We start from the raw sequence: 14,559 nt of genomic DNA on the forward strand, positions 1-14,559 counted from the left end.
ACACACACACACACACACACGCGGGTAAAGATATGTCGTAGGGCGAGACGGGAAAGATCTTTCACCCCTACTATAGTGCTACTAATTTTCCGACGCGCTGACCTATGTTTACGTAGCTGTCAGGGGCATGTAATCGCTATGATCGAGAAGAGGTTAGAATGCGAAAAACCCGTCGCGTAGATTTTTGAGATGTCGTCGGCGAAAGCTGTTGGTTAACTCACCCGAAATAACAGGTTTGTCGGCGATAATGGATACGACAGAACTTCCAGCGACAGCCCGCGAAATTAAACACCCACAAAAAGAATTCTGTAACCGCATGCTAGTGTCGAAACGTGCAAGCTATTGAGAAAGGGACGTAAAAAAATCCACCTCTTCATTCGGTAAGCGATCATCGATGGATCGTATATCCATCAAGTAAACCAGCGAGGAGATGATCTTAGTGCCGCAGCAAACAGTCGGCTGCACAGTACCTGTCGTTCAGATCCTCGTGTCGCGGCCATTCCCTCTTGAGTATTTTACGAGAGCCAAAAAGTCAAGGAACCTTTTAGGTCGGTTCCGTCTTCTGTCAGATGCACCGAGTGGCTGCGCCTGCATTCCTCGTCACCGCGCTGCCGCCTGGCACTGTAACCGGTCGATTCAAGACGCTATTTACAGTTTACTTGTAAAGTTAACCTGTCAACAGACGAGCTGTTTGGGAACCACTTGGTTCATTCAGTGGCCCGGCTCTTTGTTACGTCGCTGTAATGACGCCGCGAGGCGTGTTTACGTTCGGCGGCTGTTCCTGTAGCGCATCCGCTACCTACACGAATGTACGCGGCCTCGGGTAGACCGAATATTACCGCTAATATAACACCAGAAGTAGATAATAGGGGATTCTTTATTATCTACTTCTGATAACACTTAACGGAAGCAAGCGATCGGGCGCTCTCGTCTAGAAGTATATATGCAGTTTTATGCGGATGCACATAGTCATAAAACACGCGCTGGCTGAAGGGTAAAGCTCTTTTCAAAACCATGCCGCGTATAATAGCTGTTCTTCATGATGTCGGGAAGCCTCTACACGGGGTAAAACGATGGCGGTTATAGGCAGCGGTTATGTGTAGCTGGCATAAGTGCACGGTGATTATTTATAACCTTAGCACATTCACGTGCCACGTATAGCCCCCCCTATATAAGCGCTACATGCACATATCCGTGAGATAATGCACGTAGAACGCATACGGTGCACGCATGCATATGCGTATATAATAGGTGCACGCACACGTGGGGGTCTGTTACATTCACGCGGTCCTCTAATGAATGTACCACTAATAGTACGAGTTATTCTGCTGTCCGAGTTGAATAGACAACAGCGGACGCGTTCTACAGTTTTGGGGGCATTGTTGCCATGACAATGGCGGCACCGGCATCCGTCGCACGTGACTTTCACTAGCACTGCCAACCTGTCGGCGCATTCAGTGATCACGGCTCTTAGAAGTAAGCAGAAGATATCGAATACGACAGGTGTGCGGAGGTTAATCCCAGCAAGCACATATGCCACGCTTAGTACCTCGCTAGTCTTACCATCCAAGTGCATTACACTCTTAGCCTTCACCTCCATAGTTTCCGCACGCAGGTATACGTGTCAGTGTTAATTAGTACCTTAATAGCATGTTAATGGTACCCTCTGTCGGGTAAACACATACCACACGCGTAATGCCTCCAGTGATGACCTCTGTAACCTGTTAATTGGCGATGCAGGGAAGCATATACACGTGAACAGTAGGAACGCATTTCTGCATAATTGTTATTGCAATATATCTGCTGTATCAATCATAGTCGCCATCAATCATCGCTTTCGGCATTTCTATAATCCGCTAATTTGAATTTGAATAGAAGAAAATTCTGCTCGGATAACATCTTGATCTATACGGAGCCACCGGGGTCATGACATTTATTAGCCTGCGGGTATAAAATCTCTCTCTCTCTCTCTCTCTCTCTCTCTCTATATATATATATATATATATGTATACGATTATAAAAGTCAACGCCTAGTTCCACGCTACATTGTATTTCTGCGTTTAGTACTAGTTTGGCTAGCCCGTAGTGTATACGCACCCTTCCCAACCCGCCGGCCTGCGCGGCGTCGATAAGGGAAGTGACCCCTAAATCTTTAGGATTTAGGAAAGGAATTGAAGGAAAGGAATTGAAAAGAAAGAAGAAAAAGAAAAAAAAGAAAAAAAAAGCGAATTTGAAGGAAAGGAATTTAGGAAAGGAACCCCTAAATCTTTCTAAGGGAACCCTTTGAAACGCTGGATTATAATCGTATCGTTTCTGAGTCACTCATGTGCTTTACGGTCAAAGGCATGCCGCCCCGTGTAAGCGGCTGTGTTAACCACAGACACCCTCTTTTTCTTTACGTATGGGACGTACGAAAATTTCACGCAAAGTTCGGCAAATATGAAAGAAGGCCTCGCCCAACTGGTCGATGACTCTACTTAGGTGCGTTTCCTATAGTGATGGATATTCTATAGGCAGGTGTGCTCGACGGTGTTTCCCAGTGATCAGGATAACGACGTGACTAAGGCGTGACCAACGAAACAGATTATAATTGCAGTCGCATGCGCAATACTATGTAAACATCCCGCATTTTCACATTTCCACATTCAGAACCCGTACCTGCAATGTATCGGAGGAAGACAGGTTATGCACCGAGTGTGCATATACTAACCGCATGCTCCCGTCGGGACAGGTTGATAATATATGCACGCCGCCCCTCGTTTTTAGTTTCATCGTTGCTGGGAGAATACTATACTAGTTAGGTGAGGTCCTATATACGTCAAGTTAAAATATGCCAGACTAAAGTAATTTACCTTGTTTCACTAAAAGCATTCTAATTTAAGAATTTTAATATTGCGGGATGTATTTTCCCTGCCGATCCCGTTTAAGTGGAGTGACCTTGGCTACACCTAAAATTCCAAAGCATGAAAAAAACAAATGCGCTAGAGGCGATAGCTGCTTTGGTGGCAAGGATGCCCCAAGTTAGGGAGTGATTATCTCAAGATTACTAGCTGTGTGTGGGGCATTCCGCTCCCACAGGCCCCTCCCACAATCGCTGCCTAGTCAGTGTAGACGCCAAATACTGGCTAGCTGGAAAAGAAAGGCTGGATACGCCTACAAAAAAATGTCCAAACTCGAAAACTACAACGTTCGATTCTCCGCAGGTGACATCAGATGCCGTTGACCTTGGTACTCTCCGTGGAATTTCAAACTTAAATGTCAAACCTATCGACCATAACAGTAGATGACATGAGTGCAATGTAATCACGAATCACTACCAGATAACAAATCCTGAATAATTCATCCACAGCACGAATCATCTTACGGTCCATCCGTTCATCTAACCATCCCTTCCGTCTGCATAAAGGTAGTCTGACGTCAACACGAGTCGGACATCTTCTATAATCTGTTACGTCTCCGTGAAATAAGCAACCGCGTCGCACACGCCTATGATTTCCTCCTATCTCTGCACTTCCTACTACGCAACATTCGTCCTTGCGTCCTTGTCCACGCGCGCACGCATCGCGTCTCTTCAAGAGGGCGGCATTTATATCGACGTACGGTCGAATTCAACGTCGTAATTTCATGCCATCTCGTGTGTGTTTTTTTTCGCTATCTAGGTCAAGTCGCATTCGAATGCGTTCCGGAGGGAGCGATAACGTTCGAAAAGTACACGAACAAGCGCTTCGCCGGCACCGTAACGCAGACGAGTGAAGACGTCACCGTCGAGGACTGTATCTCGCAATGTCGAGCCGACGCCGCCTGCTTCTCGATCAACTTCGCTCTGGGATTCCTGCCGACGCTTGGCCAATGCGAGCTGATGTCGGATGCCGGCAGCCGCGGGCAGCTGAGGGAGGTCGCTCTGCCCGGATCCGACGCCGCTTATTACATAGCGAAGATATGCGTGAGAGGTGAGGAGGAGGGGTGGGTCAGAGGAGGAGGAGGAGGAGGCTATTACATAGCGTAGATATGCGTGAGAGGTGAGAGAGGGAGTGGGTCAGAGGAGGAGGAGGAGGAGGAGGAGGAGGAGGAGGAGGAGGAGGAAGAAGAGGAGGTTATTACATAGCGTATAATATTATATGCATTAAAGGTGAGAGAGGGGTGGGTTGACGTTGCAGACGTGCCGGTTATTACATAGCGAAGATATGCGTGAGAGGTAAGGAGGAGAGGGTGGGTCGGAAGAGGAGGAGGAGGAGGAGGAGGAGGAGGAGGAGGAGGAGGAGAAGGAGGAGGTTATTACATAGCGAAGATATGCGTGAGGGGTGAGAGAGGGAGTGGGGTCGGAGGAGGATGCTATTACATAGCGAAGAAAGATGTGCGTAGGAGATGAGGGGAGGAAGATCGACGCGAGAGGTGAGGGAGGGGGATCGACGTTGCAGACGTGCCGCCTCTAAGAGAAGGCTATTACAATAAGAGTATTGTTAGCAGAACCAGCTCGGGCAAGACAAAAGGCGCGGCCTGCCGTACGCGTTCGTTTGAATAATCGTTTGCATAACGCGCGCGGTTCATCTGACGATCCAATTTACGCGCACCAGTGGGCATCTCTCGCCGAATTAAACACACACCGCGCCCAGCTAGTAAATAGTGAGCATTAAGCGCAGACCTCCTACCTCACGCACGCCGCCGTCCTCGGGATTACGTTTGAGATAACAATCGCTACGTAATACAACCAAACCGCAATTTTTTCGACGTAAATGTATAACGATGAAGATCGTACGATTTGGCCTGGTTCGCGTTTGTCGTAAACCGGCAAACTTTCCTCGTGTTCTTTCTTCGAGCTTCTGATCGCATGTGTGAAGAAGAGGCCTGGACGCGGCCTCTACGCGGGGCACACCTCCACTGTACTACCCCACGCGGGTCAACATGCATATTCTTGGTTGCCATATTGTGCAAGTTTTTTGGTGATAAAATTCTATACAAAGCTCGCGATGAACGACTAGTTTCGACTTGTGGTAGTCTTCGTCTTCTTCTTCTTCTAACAGCTTTTAACTAGCAACTCGCAACTTTTGTCCAAAAACTTTCTCATCGGGTTCTCTCCTCCTTCTACTATATCTTCTATTATCTTTTTTCCAGCTTCTGACGTCTGCGGCAGGCCGTGGACGTTCGACATCGTCCTGAGGCAGCAACTGGACGTCGTCGACAAGACGGTGAACGCCATCAGCCGCATGGGCTGCTTGGAGGCGTGCCTGGAAGAGTCAGACTTCACGTGTCGATCGGCTTCGTACAACAACCCTGCGCAGGAGTGCACGCTGTCGCGTTACGACCGACTGTCGCGGCCAGAGGTCTTCAAGGGCAGCGACGACATCGACTACATAGAGAATCACTGCCTCGCTAGTGAGTGACTTGATGAGTATATACGCTCGCGCGACAGGCGGTGATATACTCTTGTGAGTGCTGTGTGTGTTGGGTGTGTGAGTGTGTGCGAGTGAGTGTGTGTGTGTGTGTGTGTGTGTGTGTGCGTGCGTGCGTGCGTGCGTGCGTGTGTGTGTGTGCGTGCGTGCGTGTGCGTGTGTGTGTGCATGTGTGTGCGCGCTGGTGTGTGCGCGCGTGTGTGTGCGTGTGTGTGTTTGCGTGCGTGAATGCGTGCGTGCGCGTGTGTGTGTGCGTGCGTGTATGCGTGCGTGCGCGTGTGTGAGCGTGCGCGTGCGCGTGCGCGTGCGTGCGCGTATGCGGGCATTATAACTCATCCTTCCCTGTCGGCCTAAGCGCTAGCTACTATAGTTGCTATAGTTCACATCTAAATGTAGTAGTATGTGTCTGTAAGTGTAATTGGTTTCCCGTCGAGTAAACTTGGGCTGACAACATTGAACCTCGCTTCTTTGTGCGTCGCAGCAGCGGGCGCCCGTACCGACTCGTCGGAAACGAGCCATCAAAAAGTAATTAAGAACATATTAAAATGACATCAGCCGGTGGGGGGTGGAGTTGGACACAAGGCCTTCCTTTACCATGCTGACGAGATAGGTATGTGGGGCATAAGAACCCTTTCATCGAGCGAGATACTAGCTTGTGTGCGAGGAGTCTTTATCTGCGTGGACGCGACGAAGGTAGCTCCGGCCCAGTAGCAGAACTAAACAATGAAGTGAATTTAGATAAGCATATAATAATTATTATTATATAATAATTATATGGGCTAATGGCCAATTTAACCCAGGTTTGCCCATAAATAAAGTTTGTCCTTATTCGGACTCGTCGAAATTCGTCAAATGATCGTTTTGTTTCATATAAATAATGAACATACAGTTTTTCCTCATTTAAATGGCGTATGTATATGACATTTAAATGGTTTTTGTAAAGATTCTCAAACGAGCAACCTACCAAGATGCCCCATACGTGCAAATTAGCACTCATCCAACAGAATATAAATCGCACGCACGCACTCACACACCTACACATGTACGCACTCTCACATCGCACGCACTCGCACACTCGCACATGCACGCATATACCCGCACAAAGGTGTACGCACGCACAAACGCGCTCATGCACATTCCTACAACATACGACATACCGCCAAGCAAGGATAAGGATGTACTAATTATCCCGCAGTGGTTCTGCCTCTGGGGAGCTATAAATTTTGCCTGTACCTGTGACCTCCAGCGCAGTAGGGAACATGGTCCCAAGAGGGGATTGTACTCGAATTTACCGATACACTACTTCTCTAGGCAAAGATGGCCATGAGGAAAACAAACAGAAGGAAAAGGTCATGTCGTAAAATCGCTACTAAAACCTCAACCTCGTACACACGTCGCTCGCAAGTATAGCAGCCTACGAAATAATGGTGTCCATTATGCTATGCCGATGCCCACACGTATATTTATTCACGATTGGCTATGTATGCGAAGTAACACGTAGTATCGGGTTGTTAGTATCCACCGGCAGTCGTTCACCTCATGCACCTTCTCCGCGCGTAATACCTCCCTCTCTCTTCCCAAACACGTTAACTCTTTGTGCGCGCACGTGCGCCGAACAGACGAAAGGAACGCGGCGCCCACCCGCTGCTGCTGCTGATCACGCTTTTAGTAGACCAGTTTACCTGCTTCCACCGCGACGGGGTTCCTATAACGTGGTATTGGGAGAGGGATGGGCAATATACCACGTATGCGTGCACGCTGCGCATTCGCGAGGTCACGCGTGTGACATTATTTTTTTATTATATAAATATATACATGCATATTACATACAAAAGTAGTCGAGTCATTGGACTAGGCGTCTTTGAAATCCAAGAATTTTAAGTATTGTTTTGCCCAGGTTATTTTGTAAAGAGTTAAAGACACCTATATATAATTGGTTTAGTTTTGTGTACTTTATATCATACTATCGTACATTCACTCAATATTACTGCGAGTGCGCACTTACGCGAATACGTGCGTACGTGCATTTGTTGTAAACGTTTTATATACGGGCTAACATGCTTGATTAAGCTTTGCTTATTTTAAAACTGGATTCGAATACATAATTCGTCGTGTTTCTTATTGTTTTTTGGAGCGCTCTGAAACAGAAAATATTTATAAAAGAGCAAAACTAAAAAAATATAATGTGCAAGTGTGTATGAGCGCGATTGTATACGTATGTGTATATATACGTATACATCAAGATATATTTTGATGAGAAAAATCGGTTAAAAATGCGGGAATCGGGTGTCTCACTCTTTGTTATTATCTACTCTTGGTATACATGCATGCTGTTGTCGATTTCAGCCGATAACCTGTGTGAGTTCCACGCGACGTTCGAACGTTCGGCTCACAGCTTCATGATCTCCTTTACGGACAAAATCATCAACGACGTTCCATCGCTCAAGGCCTGCCAGAACCGCTGCCAGAACGAGCAGGCGTTCATATGTCGCTCCTTCAACTGGATAGCGCCCAGGGGAATCTGCCAGCTCTATCACAACACGAAGGCCACCGTGCCGGCATACTTTCGCACCGTGCCATCGCTGAACTCGCAGGTCGAATTCAGAGAGATTGTGTGTCTGGAAAGTAAGTATGTGTGTGTGTGTGTGTGTGTGTGTGTGTGTGTGTGTGTGTGTGTGCTGTGGCGGGCGCATGCGCACAAGACGTAATCCTATATGAGAACTAGAAAGGAGCAGGTTGTCCACCACTACATGTATCCCCCGTGACTAGTATATGAATAGAATATCTCTGTAAAAACGTAGAAGGCAGTGTGTGTTGTGTGGTGTGTGTGTGTGTTGCTGTTGTGTGTGTGCGCGCGATGTGTGCTGTGTGTGCGCGCGCTAGCGTGTGTGCGTGCGGCGCTGCGTGTGGTGTGTGTGTGTGCGTGTGTGCTGTGCGTGTGTGTGTGCGTGCGTGCATGCGTGTGTGTGCGCGTCTGTTTGTCGGCTCTTGCCATTAGGCTGATTTACTACGAACATAATTTCTGACTATACTAAGCGAATTGCGAGGCGTGGGTTTTGTGCAGCGCTGGGAGAGCGAGCAATCATCGTTAGGGATAGGAAGAGGGGGGGGCTCATCTTTAGGGGACAAGTTAATAGATTAACTATAGGTGTGGTCGTACAAGACAGAACTACTTTAGGCTGGGGATTTGCAAGACAAATTTAGAGTAAGAATGTGAACGCATTCAGCGATAGAAATATGGTAACATACCGCGGTAGAATGTATAGCCGTTACTATTTCTCCCCAATATACACTCTTACAGGATGTAATCACTTTTAGCCTGTTGCGTTATCTCGGTTGCTTAGGATAGGAATGTATATGCATTGCCATAGTTATTCCACTATTCCACTATTCCACTATTAGGTAATCACACGACAACGGTGCATGTCAGGACGACATGTACATGTTGTATGGCCTGACTGTTGACTAATAACCTACACGACGGTCTTCAGTGCAATAAAGGATCGTTTCCTGAAGCTATCCCCATGTCGTGATATATTGGGCTATGAGCGAGATTAATACTCTGCTACCATCGCATATCGCGCGTACATACCGCCGACTCTACAAAGACCTTAAATGCTTTATCCATTATCTGCATGGGTTCTGCCAGCTCGGCTATTCATTCTGCTGTCGTGACCACCCACCCCAAGGCGCAGCTAGGCCATCAGTATTGTCTGTGCTCTAGCATAGCCTTGAAACGTTCCGCAAATAACCAAGAATGTTGAAAAATGCAGAATGATCTGCGTATATGCGTAATAAACGACGATGTGTTACCTGCGGCCCCCTAATTTTCGCTGTGCTAACAAAAACTTGAAAAATCGAAAGCGTTAAGGTCGTCGTGCTTAAGATTGAGCTAAAATAGATTGGGTAGCTGTGTTAGTGGTAGCATTGTATTTCACCTGGTCAGGTGTTCATGTCGTATTTGAATATTTTAGCGTTATAGAGACGCCTCATTCTATATCAACGTGTGCCAACATGGAAGCGTCGGTGTTAGAAAATAAGACCCAGTTTCGCGAAACCAGTTTTTGTCCTATTTCCTACTTTAGTTACATCGCTATTTACTTAGGTTACATCGCTGTTGACTCACGAGATAAATCACAACATTTCGCCGACATAGCCCAAATGATATTTAAATATTGAAGACTCATCCTATGCGTTTCGGCCTTTCAAGGTTACCTCCAAATATCCCGAAAAACACATGTCTGTGTTTGAATAAGAAAACAGCGCAGAACAGCCCCTATAATAGCAATGTTATGACTAATGGAACGCACAATGAAAATTATAATGATTCTATTTTTACTAATAACCACCTGGGTTTTTTGCCGCCGGTTAACGCGATAGTCGCAGCTGCCGATTCGTTTTCGGTTTTTCGCCGACTTCAACTAAAATTTGACTTTAATTTGACTGTAATTGAATTTGACGTTTAATTAAACACATCTAGAAAGCAAACGAAATAATTATGAATCATACGAACTCGTCATGTTGGTGGTGGCGGCGGTTGTAAAGGTGGTGGATTCCTGCGTGCTAAACATCCATCTTGCTTTCCATCTGTCGACGTAAAACGTAAAATACGGCGTAAAACCCTAAATGACCAAAATTCCACCGGACACGTATACAGAGCTAGGAGTCCTCCCGACATGTATATAGAGCTAAAAGTCTTCCCGGCCATATATCAGAGTATTGCCTGTATTTGACTGACGAGGTGCTTTCACTTACAGGTTCACGCGCGTGTGATCGACCATTCGTCTTCGAACGAGTCGACAAAGCCAGACTGGCCGGCAACGACGAGAAACTACTCACGGGTATGACCGTACCGATGTGCCAGGACGCGTGTCTCAACGAACGCGAGTTCGTCTGCCAGTCGTTCGATATCGACCCGGACAGCGGCGACTGCTATCTGAGCCCTGAGTCGAGACACAGTCTGAGACAGCCCGTAGAGGACGACGCAACGTATGACTACTACGAGAACAACTGCGTCCCGCGAGGTGGGTCTCACGCGGCACGAGATTTTATTTACGGGTTATAACATTCTTGATTAAGCTTTATGCGACACGAGATGTGTATCTGTAAATTTTATATACGTAATTTATATTTATTATATTATTATTATTATTATATTATATTATAATATATTGTATTATGTATTATTATTATATTTATATACGTAAATTAACGATAATTTTATATCTGTAAATTTTATATACTTTATTAAATTGACTACGTCACGAATTTTCTATGGTAAAATTTGTAAAATGTTTGTTGCCATTTTTTTACATTAAAAGTAAGAACTAACAGGACTACGTATCGTCAAATTCTTACCTGATAAGATTAAAAATCCAAAAAACCTGGACGATTTGATATTAGTGTTCCTAACATTAATTGCTTGCTATGGGCTATGTATGAGTCACGAGTGTATGTTCACATCGAACAATATAGTAAAATAAGAAATATAATGCAGCAATTTAACCATAAAAAGTGAACAGAATTACTTATATTTTGTGAATATGTATATATTTTTTTTTTTTACTATTGACGGTGACGTAATCACGACGCGAGATGTGTCGTGCGCACGCGTATACGTTGTAAACGTTGTATATTTACGAATTAACGTGCTCGATTAAGCTTTGCTTTGTTTAGAACTAGATTCAATTACGTAATTCTTCATATTTTTTATGGTTTGGGGGGCAGAACATAAAACATAAAATATTTATGAAATAGCAAATCTAAATGAAGGAAATCGTCACTGCGCAGTGACTTGCAATCAGTACTTCATGCGAACAGACGAACAGAGAAAGGGAATCTCGACTTTCACTTTTCAACGTTTAACAACGAGTTTTGTTCGCCCTCCTTTTGCGCAGGTCCTACAAACTGCCAATACGAGTCGGAGCCCGGTCGGCTTCTTCGTTTCTACAACGACCTTATCTTGGAGGATGTAGATTTAGAGGAATGCCGGACAAGATGCAGCGTAAGTATCGGATCAGTTTTCCACCACAAGATGTGCGATCATTGTCTCGTACATGATCGCACAATTTACACTTATATATTTTCACCCGGGGTCTTTAACAACTTCGTAAAGCGTAATAAGGGTGATGGAAAACGTATATAGTATCGTTCAGTTAATTTCTTTTGTCACTCGGCCATAACTCGAAAAACCCGCGAAAGTTCAGGAAAGCTCAAAGAAACCCCTTTTCGGTTCATGAATTGTTGAAGTAGTCAGGAGGTAAATGACCTCAATCGAATGCCAGCACTGCTAACACGATAGTGACTTTTGAACATTGCAGCGTCAGTGAAGGTGAGGTTCGGTCATGCGTGTGTTACAGGATAAAACTTTTACTGAACAGCAGCCAGAGTGACCACAGACATGCGTCCGCCGTATCTATGTAATCTGTATTTTTGCACAAATTCACGTACAGGTTGAGACCGCTTTCATCTGCCGCTCCTTTGAGTATATGAGTGGTACTCGAGCCTGCTTCCTTAGCACGGACAACCGTATCTCAGAAGGAGCCTACATCGCTCGAAGCACTGACGTCGAGTACTTTGAGAAGACCGTCTGTACTGAGGAGGCTGGAAGTAAGCTTTGTTATATCGCTCTATCCATAGTATCAAGAGTGTCATATTATCATAGTATTCTATCATTCTATATATAATATATATATATATATATATATATATATATATCAAAAGTACATAATAGAGATCTCTATTATGTACTCTTGTATATATAATTATTTGTATATAAGTTATATATCTTCATTAGATTCTGTCGTAATATGGATCTATATTATTAACACTCCTGGCATATATAGATGCATCTATAGGCTACCGTAGTTTATACGCGTGATTAGTAATTCGCTATAAGTGAATAGATAGTGTATTACTCATATATAAAAATATGGGCAATAGCGTGTTCATTCGCTAGCATCATGCGGATAGCCAACTTACATCTAAAACACATTTTTATTCGAGTCGGTTTTAAATTGTCTATAAAATCGTCCCATTGTTTAATATTTTATCCGGTTACGAGATAATGCGACGAATGTTTGGCAATCCTCTTTTTTGTGAGTTATTACTGCTGTTGTCCATCGACCTCGCAATCTCTATAGTAAAACTTTCGCGATGCGACGGAGGCGCGCGACCCTGCGGACATGCTTTTTTTTATCTCTTTTTTTCTCCTTTATCTCAGTTTTCACGAATTGCCGCGATGGCGCCATTGTATTCGGCCAAGTCGCCGACCAGCCATTCCACGGGCAAGCTGTACGCAAAGGGCGCAGCAAGACCTGCTTCAAACAGATCGAGAAACGAACTGCGATTCGAAATGGAGATCCCGCTGAACAGCCCGAGTGCAACACAGTGCAGAAGGTATAGGCGAGTGTGGGAGAAAATTCCGTATTGTCGAGTCTGCGCCGTCTTAATCCCCGCGTGTATATTTCAACTCGCGCGCGTCGCGAGGAATGTCAAAACGCAGTGTGTAACACTAACTGGAAAACAGCGCAGTTGCTGAAAATTCACACACCTGTCACATTCTCTTGTCCCGCGAATATCTACTTACTACACACACGCGCGCGCCGCACGCACGCACGCAGGCCACGCACGCACACCACACAGACAGCTAGTATATTTGCCGTCAATTAATAATTTATTGATCATTGACTTGACCTTATATATTCAGGAATGTCGGCGTATTTGTCAACACGGTTGTCGTGCAGCATCACCCATGCTGGTGCAAAGCAGGACCAAAGCTTACAGAGTTGCGTGCCGCTACAAACTCTTGAGAAGACGATAAGCAACGGGCCAGTGAATGTCAGGTATTCATTATTTCTTCTTCTTCTTCTTCTTTTTCTTCTTCTTCATTCTTCTTCTCTTCTTTCATTATTATTATTAATATATATAATAATAATAATAATAATAAATAATAATAATAATAATAAAATGAATAAAATAAGAAGAAGAAGAAGAAGAATTATTATGATTATTATTAGCTCATCTGACGTAGTCAGATGCAGCTTTAGAATCGCATGATGCGTGCGTGCGTCCGTCCGTGCGTCCGTCGTCCGTCCGTCCGTCGTCAACAGTTGGGCACAAATCTTAACCGCTCGACGTACGGTCAGATATTCGGGACGTCGGGGGGATCGTGAAAGAGGACTCAAGATGCAAATTTGGGGGTCAAGGTGTCAAAGGTCAAGATGTGTAAACGGAGGGAAATATTTCCCCTTAACTTAAGGTAATGAGGAAATACGGAATGCGCGCACAAATCTTAACGGTTCGACCTATGCTCTTAATTTTCGGTGTATAGTGTGATGGCAGGAAACCCATCACCAGTGCGAAATTGGAGGTCACAGTCAAAGGCGCAGTGGGGAAAAGGTCAGATATCAGACTTTTCTGAGGACATGGCCTAATGGACAGAGTGAAAAACTTTTTTGTTTCAACGCTGACCTACCATTTTTATCACTTTATTGAAAGAACATGAAATGTGCTTACTACTGCGTGCGAAGAGTTAAAGTGTCTGATAACCTTTTGAACCCTCAAGAGGAGGGTTAAATATGGATTCCTGAACTGCCTCATGACGTCACAGTGTTATCATATTCATGCACATCCATAATCTAGAAACCAAATAAAGCCTGGATAGCCGAACGCGTCAGCACAGGCGTCACGGATCAAAGGTCGTTTGGATCGAACCCATCTGATTGTTTATTATTTACCTGTTTTCTGTATTTTTCTATCTTTATCCATTTAACTATTTTTTTCCCATTTAACGCAAATATTTACAGATTTATTTAGCAACAATTTAATAACAACAAATATTTTTACAACAAATTAATTTTTTTTTTAATAGGGTTAGGGTTAGGGTTAGGTCACAATGCACCATAAAACAGGAGTTTCAGGCACGCGATTTTGTTTCAACCAATGGGATTTGGAGGTATGCAGAATGCAGAAGGTTGCTGAAACTGATGTGCTACGCAACTGCGTATCTGCATATCTGCGCCTAACAAAGGTGTCACTACGCACCCTAAATGTTACGTTACGTTAGGCCTGTGATGTCGCAAATAATAGAACGATTGGCCGCATCCGCGCAACCCATGTGCATTGGTTTGAATGCTCACCTTGATCGTGAGTTGTGATGTTGGTAATG

At 44.8% G+C, this 14,559-nt stretch overlaps 1 protein-coding gene across 1 annotated transcript in view; it reads left to right on the forward strand.

Annotated features, from left to right (window-relative positions):
• LOC106807395 overlaps nucleotides 1-14,559 on the forward strand; it is a 34,615-nt gene that overhangs the window by 4,885 nt on the left and 15,171 nt on the right. Inside the window, exons 3-9 of the mRNA XM_014809712.1 lie at nucleotides 3,660-3,950; nucleotides 5,113-5,373; nucleotides 7,737-8,015; nucleotides 10,148-10,414; nucleotides 11,288-11,394; nucleotides 11,843-11,999; nucleotides 12,613-12,788. Of these exons, the coding sequence (XP_014665198.1) occupies nucleotides 3,660-3,950; nucleotides 5,113-5,373; nucleotides 7,737-8,015; nucleotides 10,148-10,414; nucleotides 11,288-11,394; nucleotides 11,843-11,999; nucleotides 12,613-12,788 (1,538 nt within the window). The remainder of the gene's footprint in view (nucleotides 1-3,659; nucleotides 3,951-5,112; nucleotides 5,374-7,736; nucleotides 8,016-10,147; nucleotides 10,415-11,287; nucleotides 11,395-11,842; nucleotides 12,000-12,612; nucleotides 12,789-14,559) is intronic.

The sequence above is a fragment of the Priapulus caudatus genome, unplaced genomic scaffold (assembly GCF_000485595.1).
Source record: "Priapulus caudatus unplaced genomic scaffold, Priapulus_caudatus-5.0.1 Scaffold212, whole genome shotgun sequence".
Classification (NCBI taxonomy): Eukaryota; Metazoa; Priapulida; class Priapulimorpha; order Priapulimorphida; family Priapulidae; genus Priapulus; species Priapulus caudatus.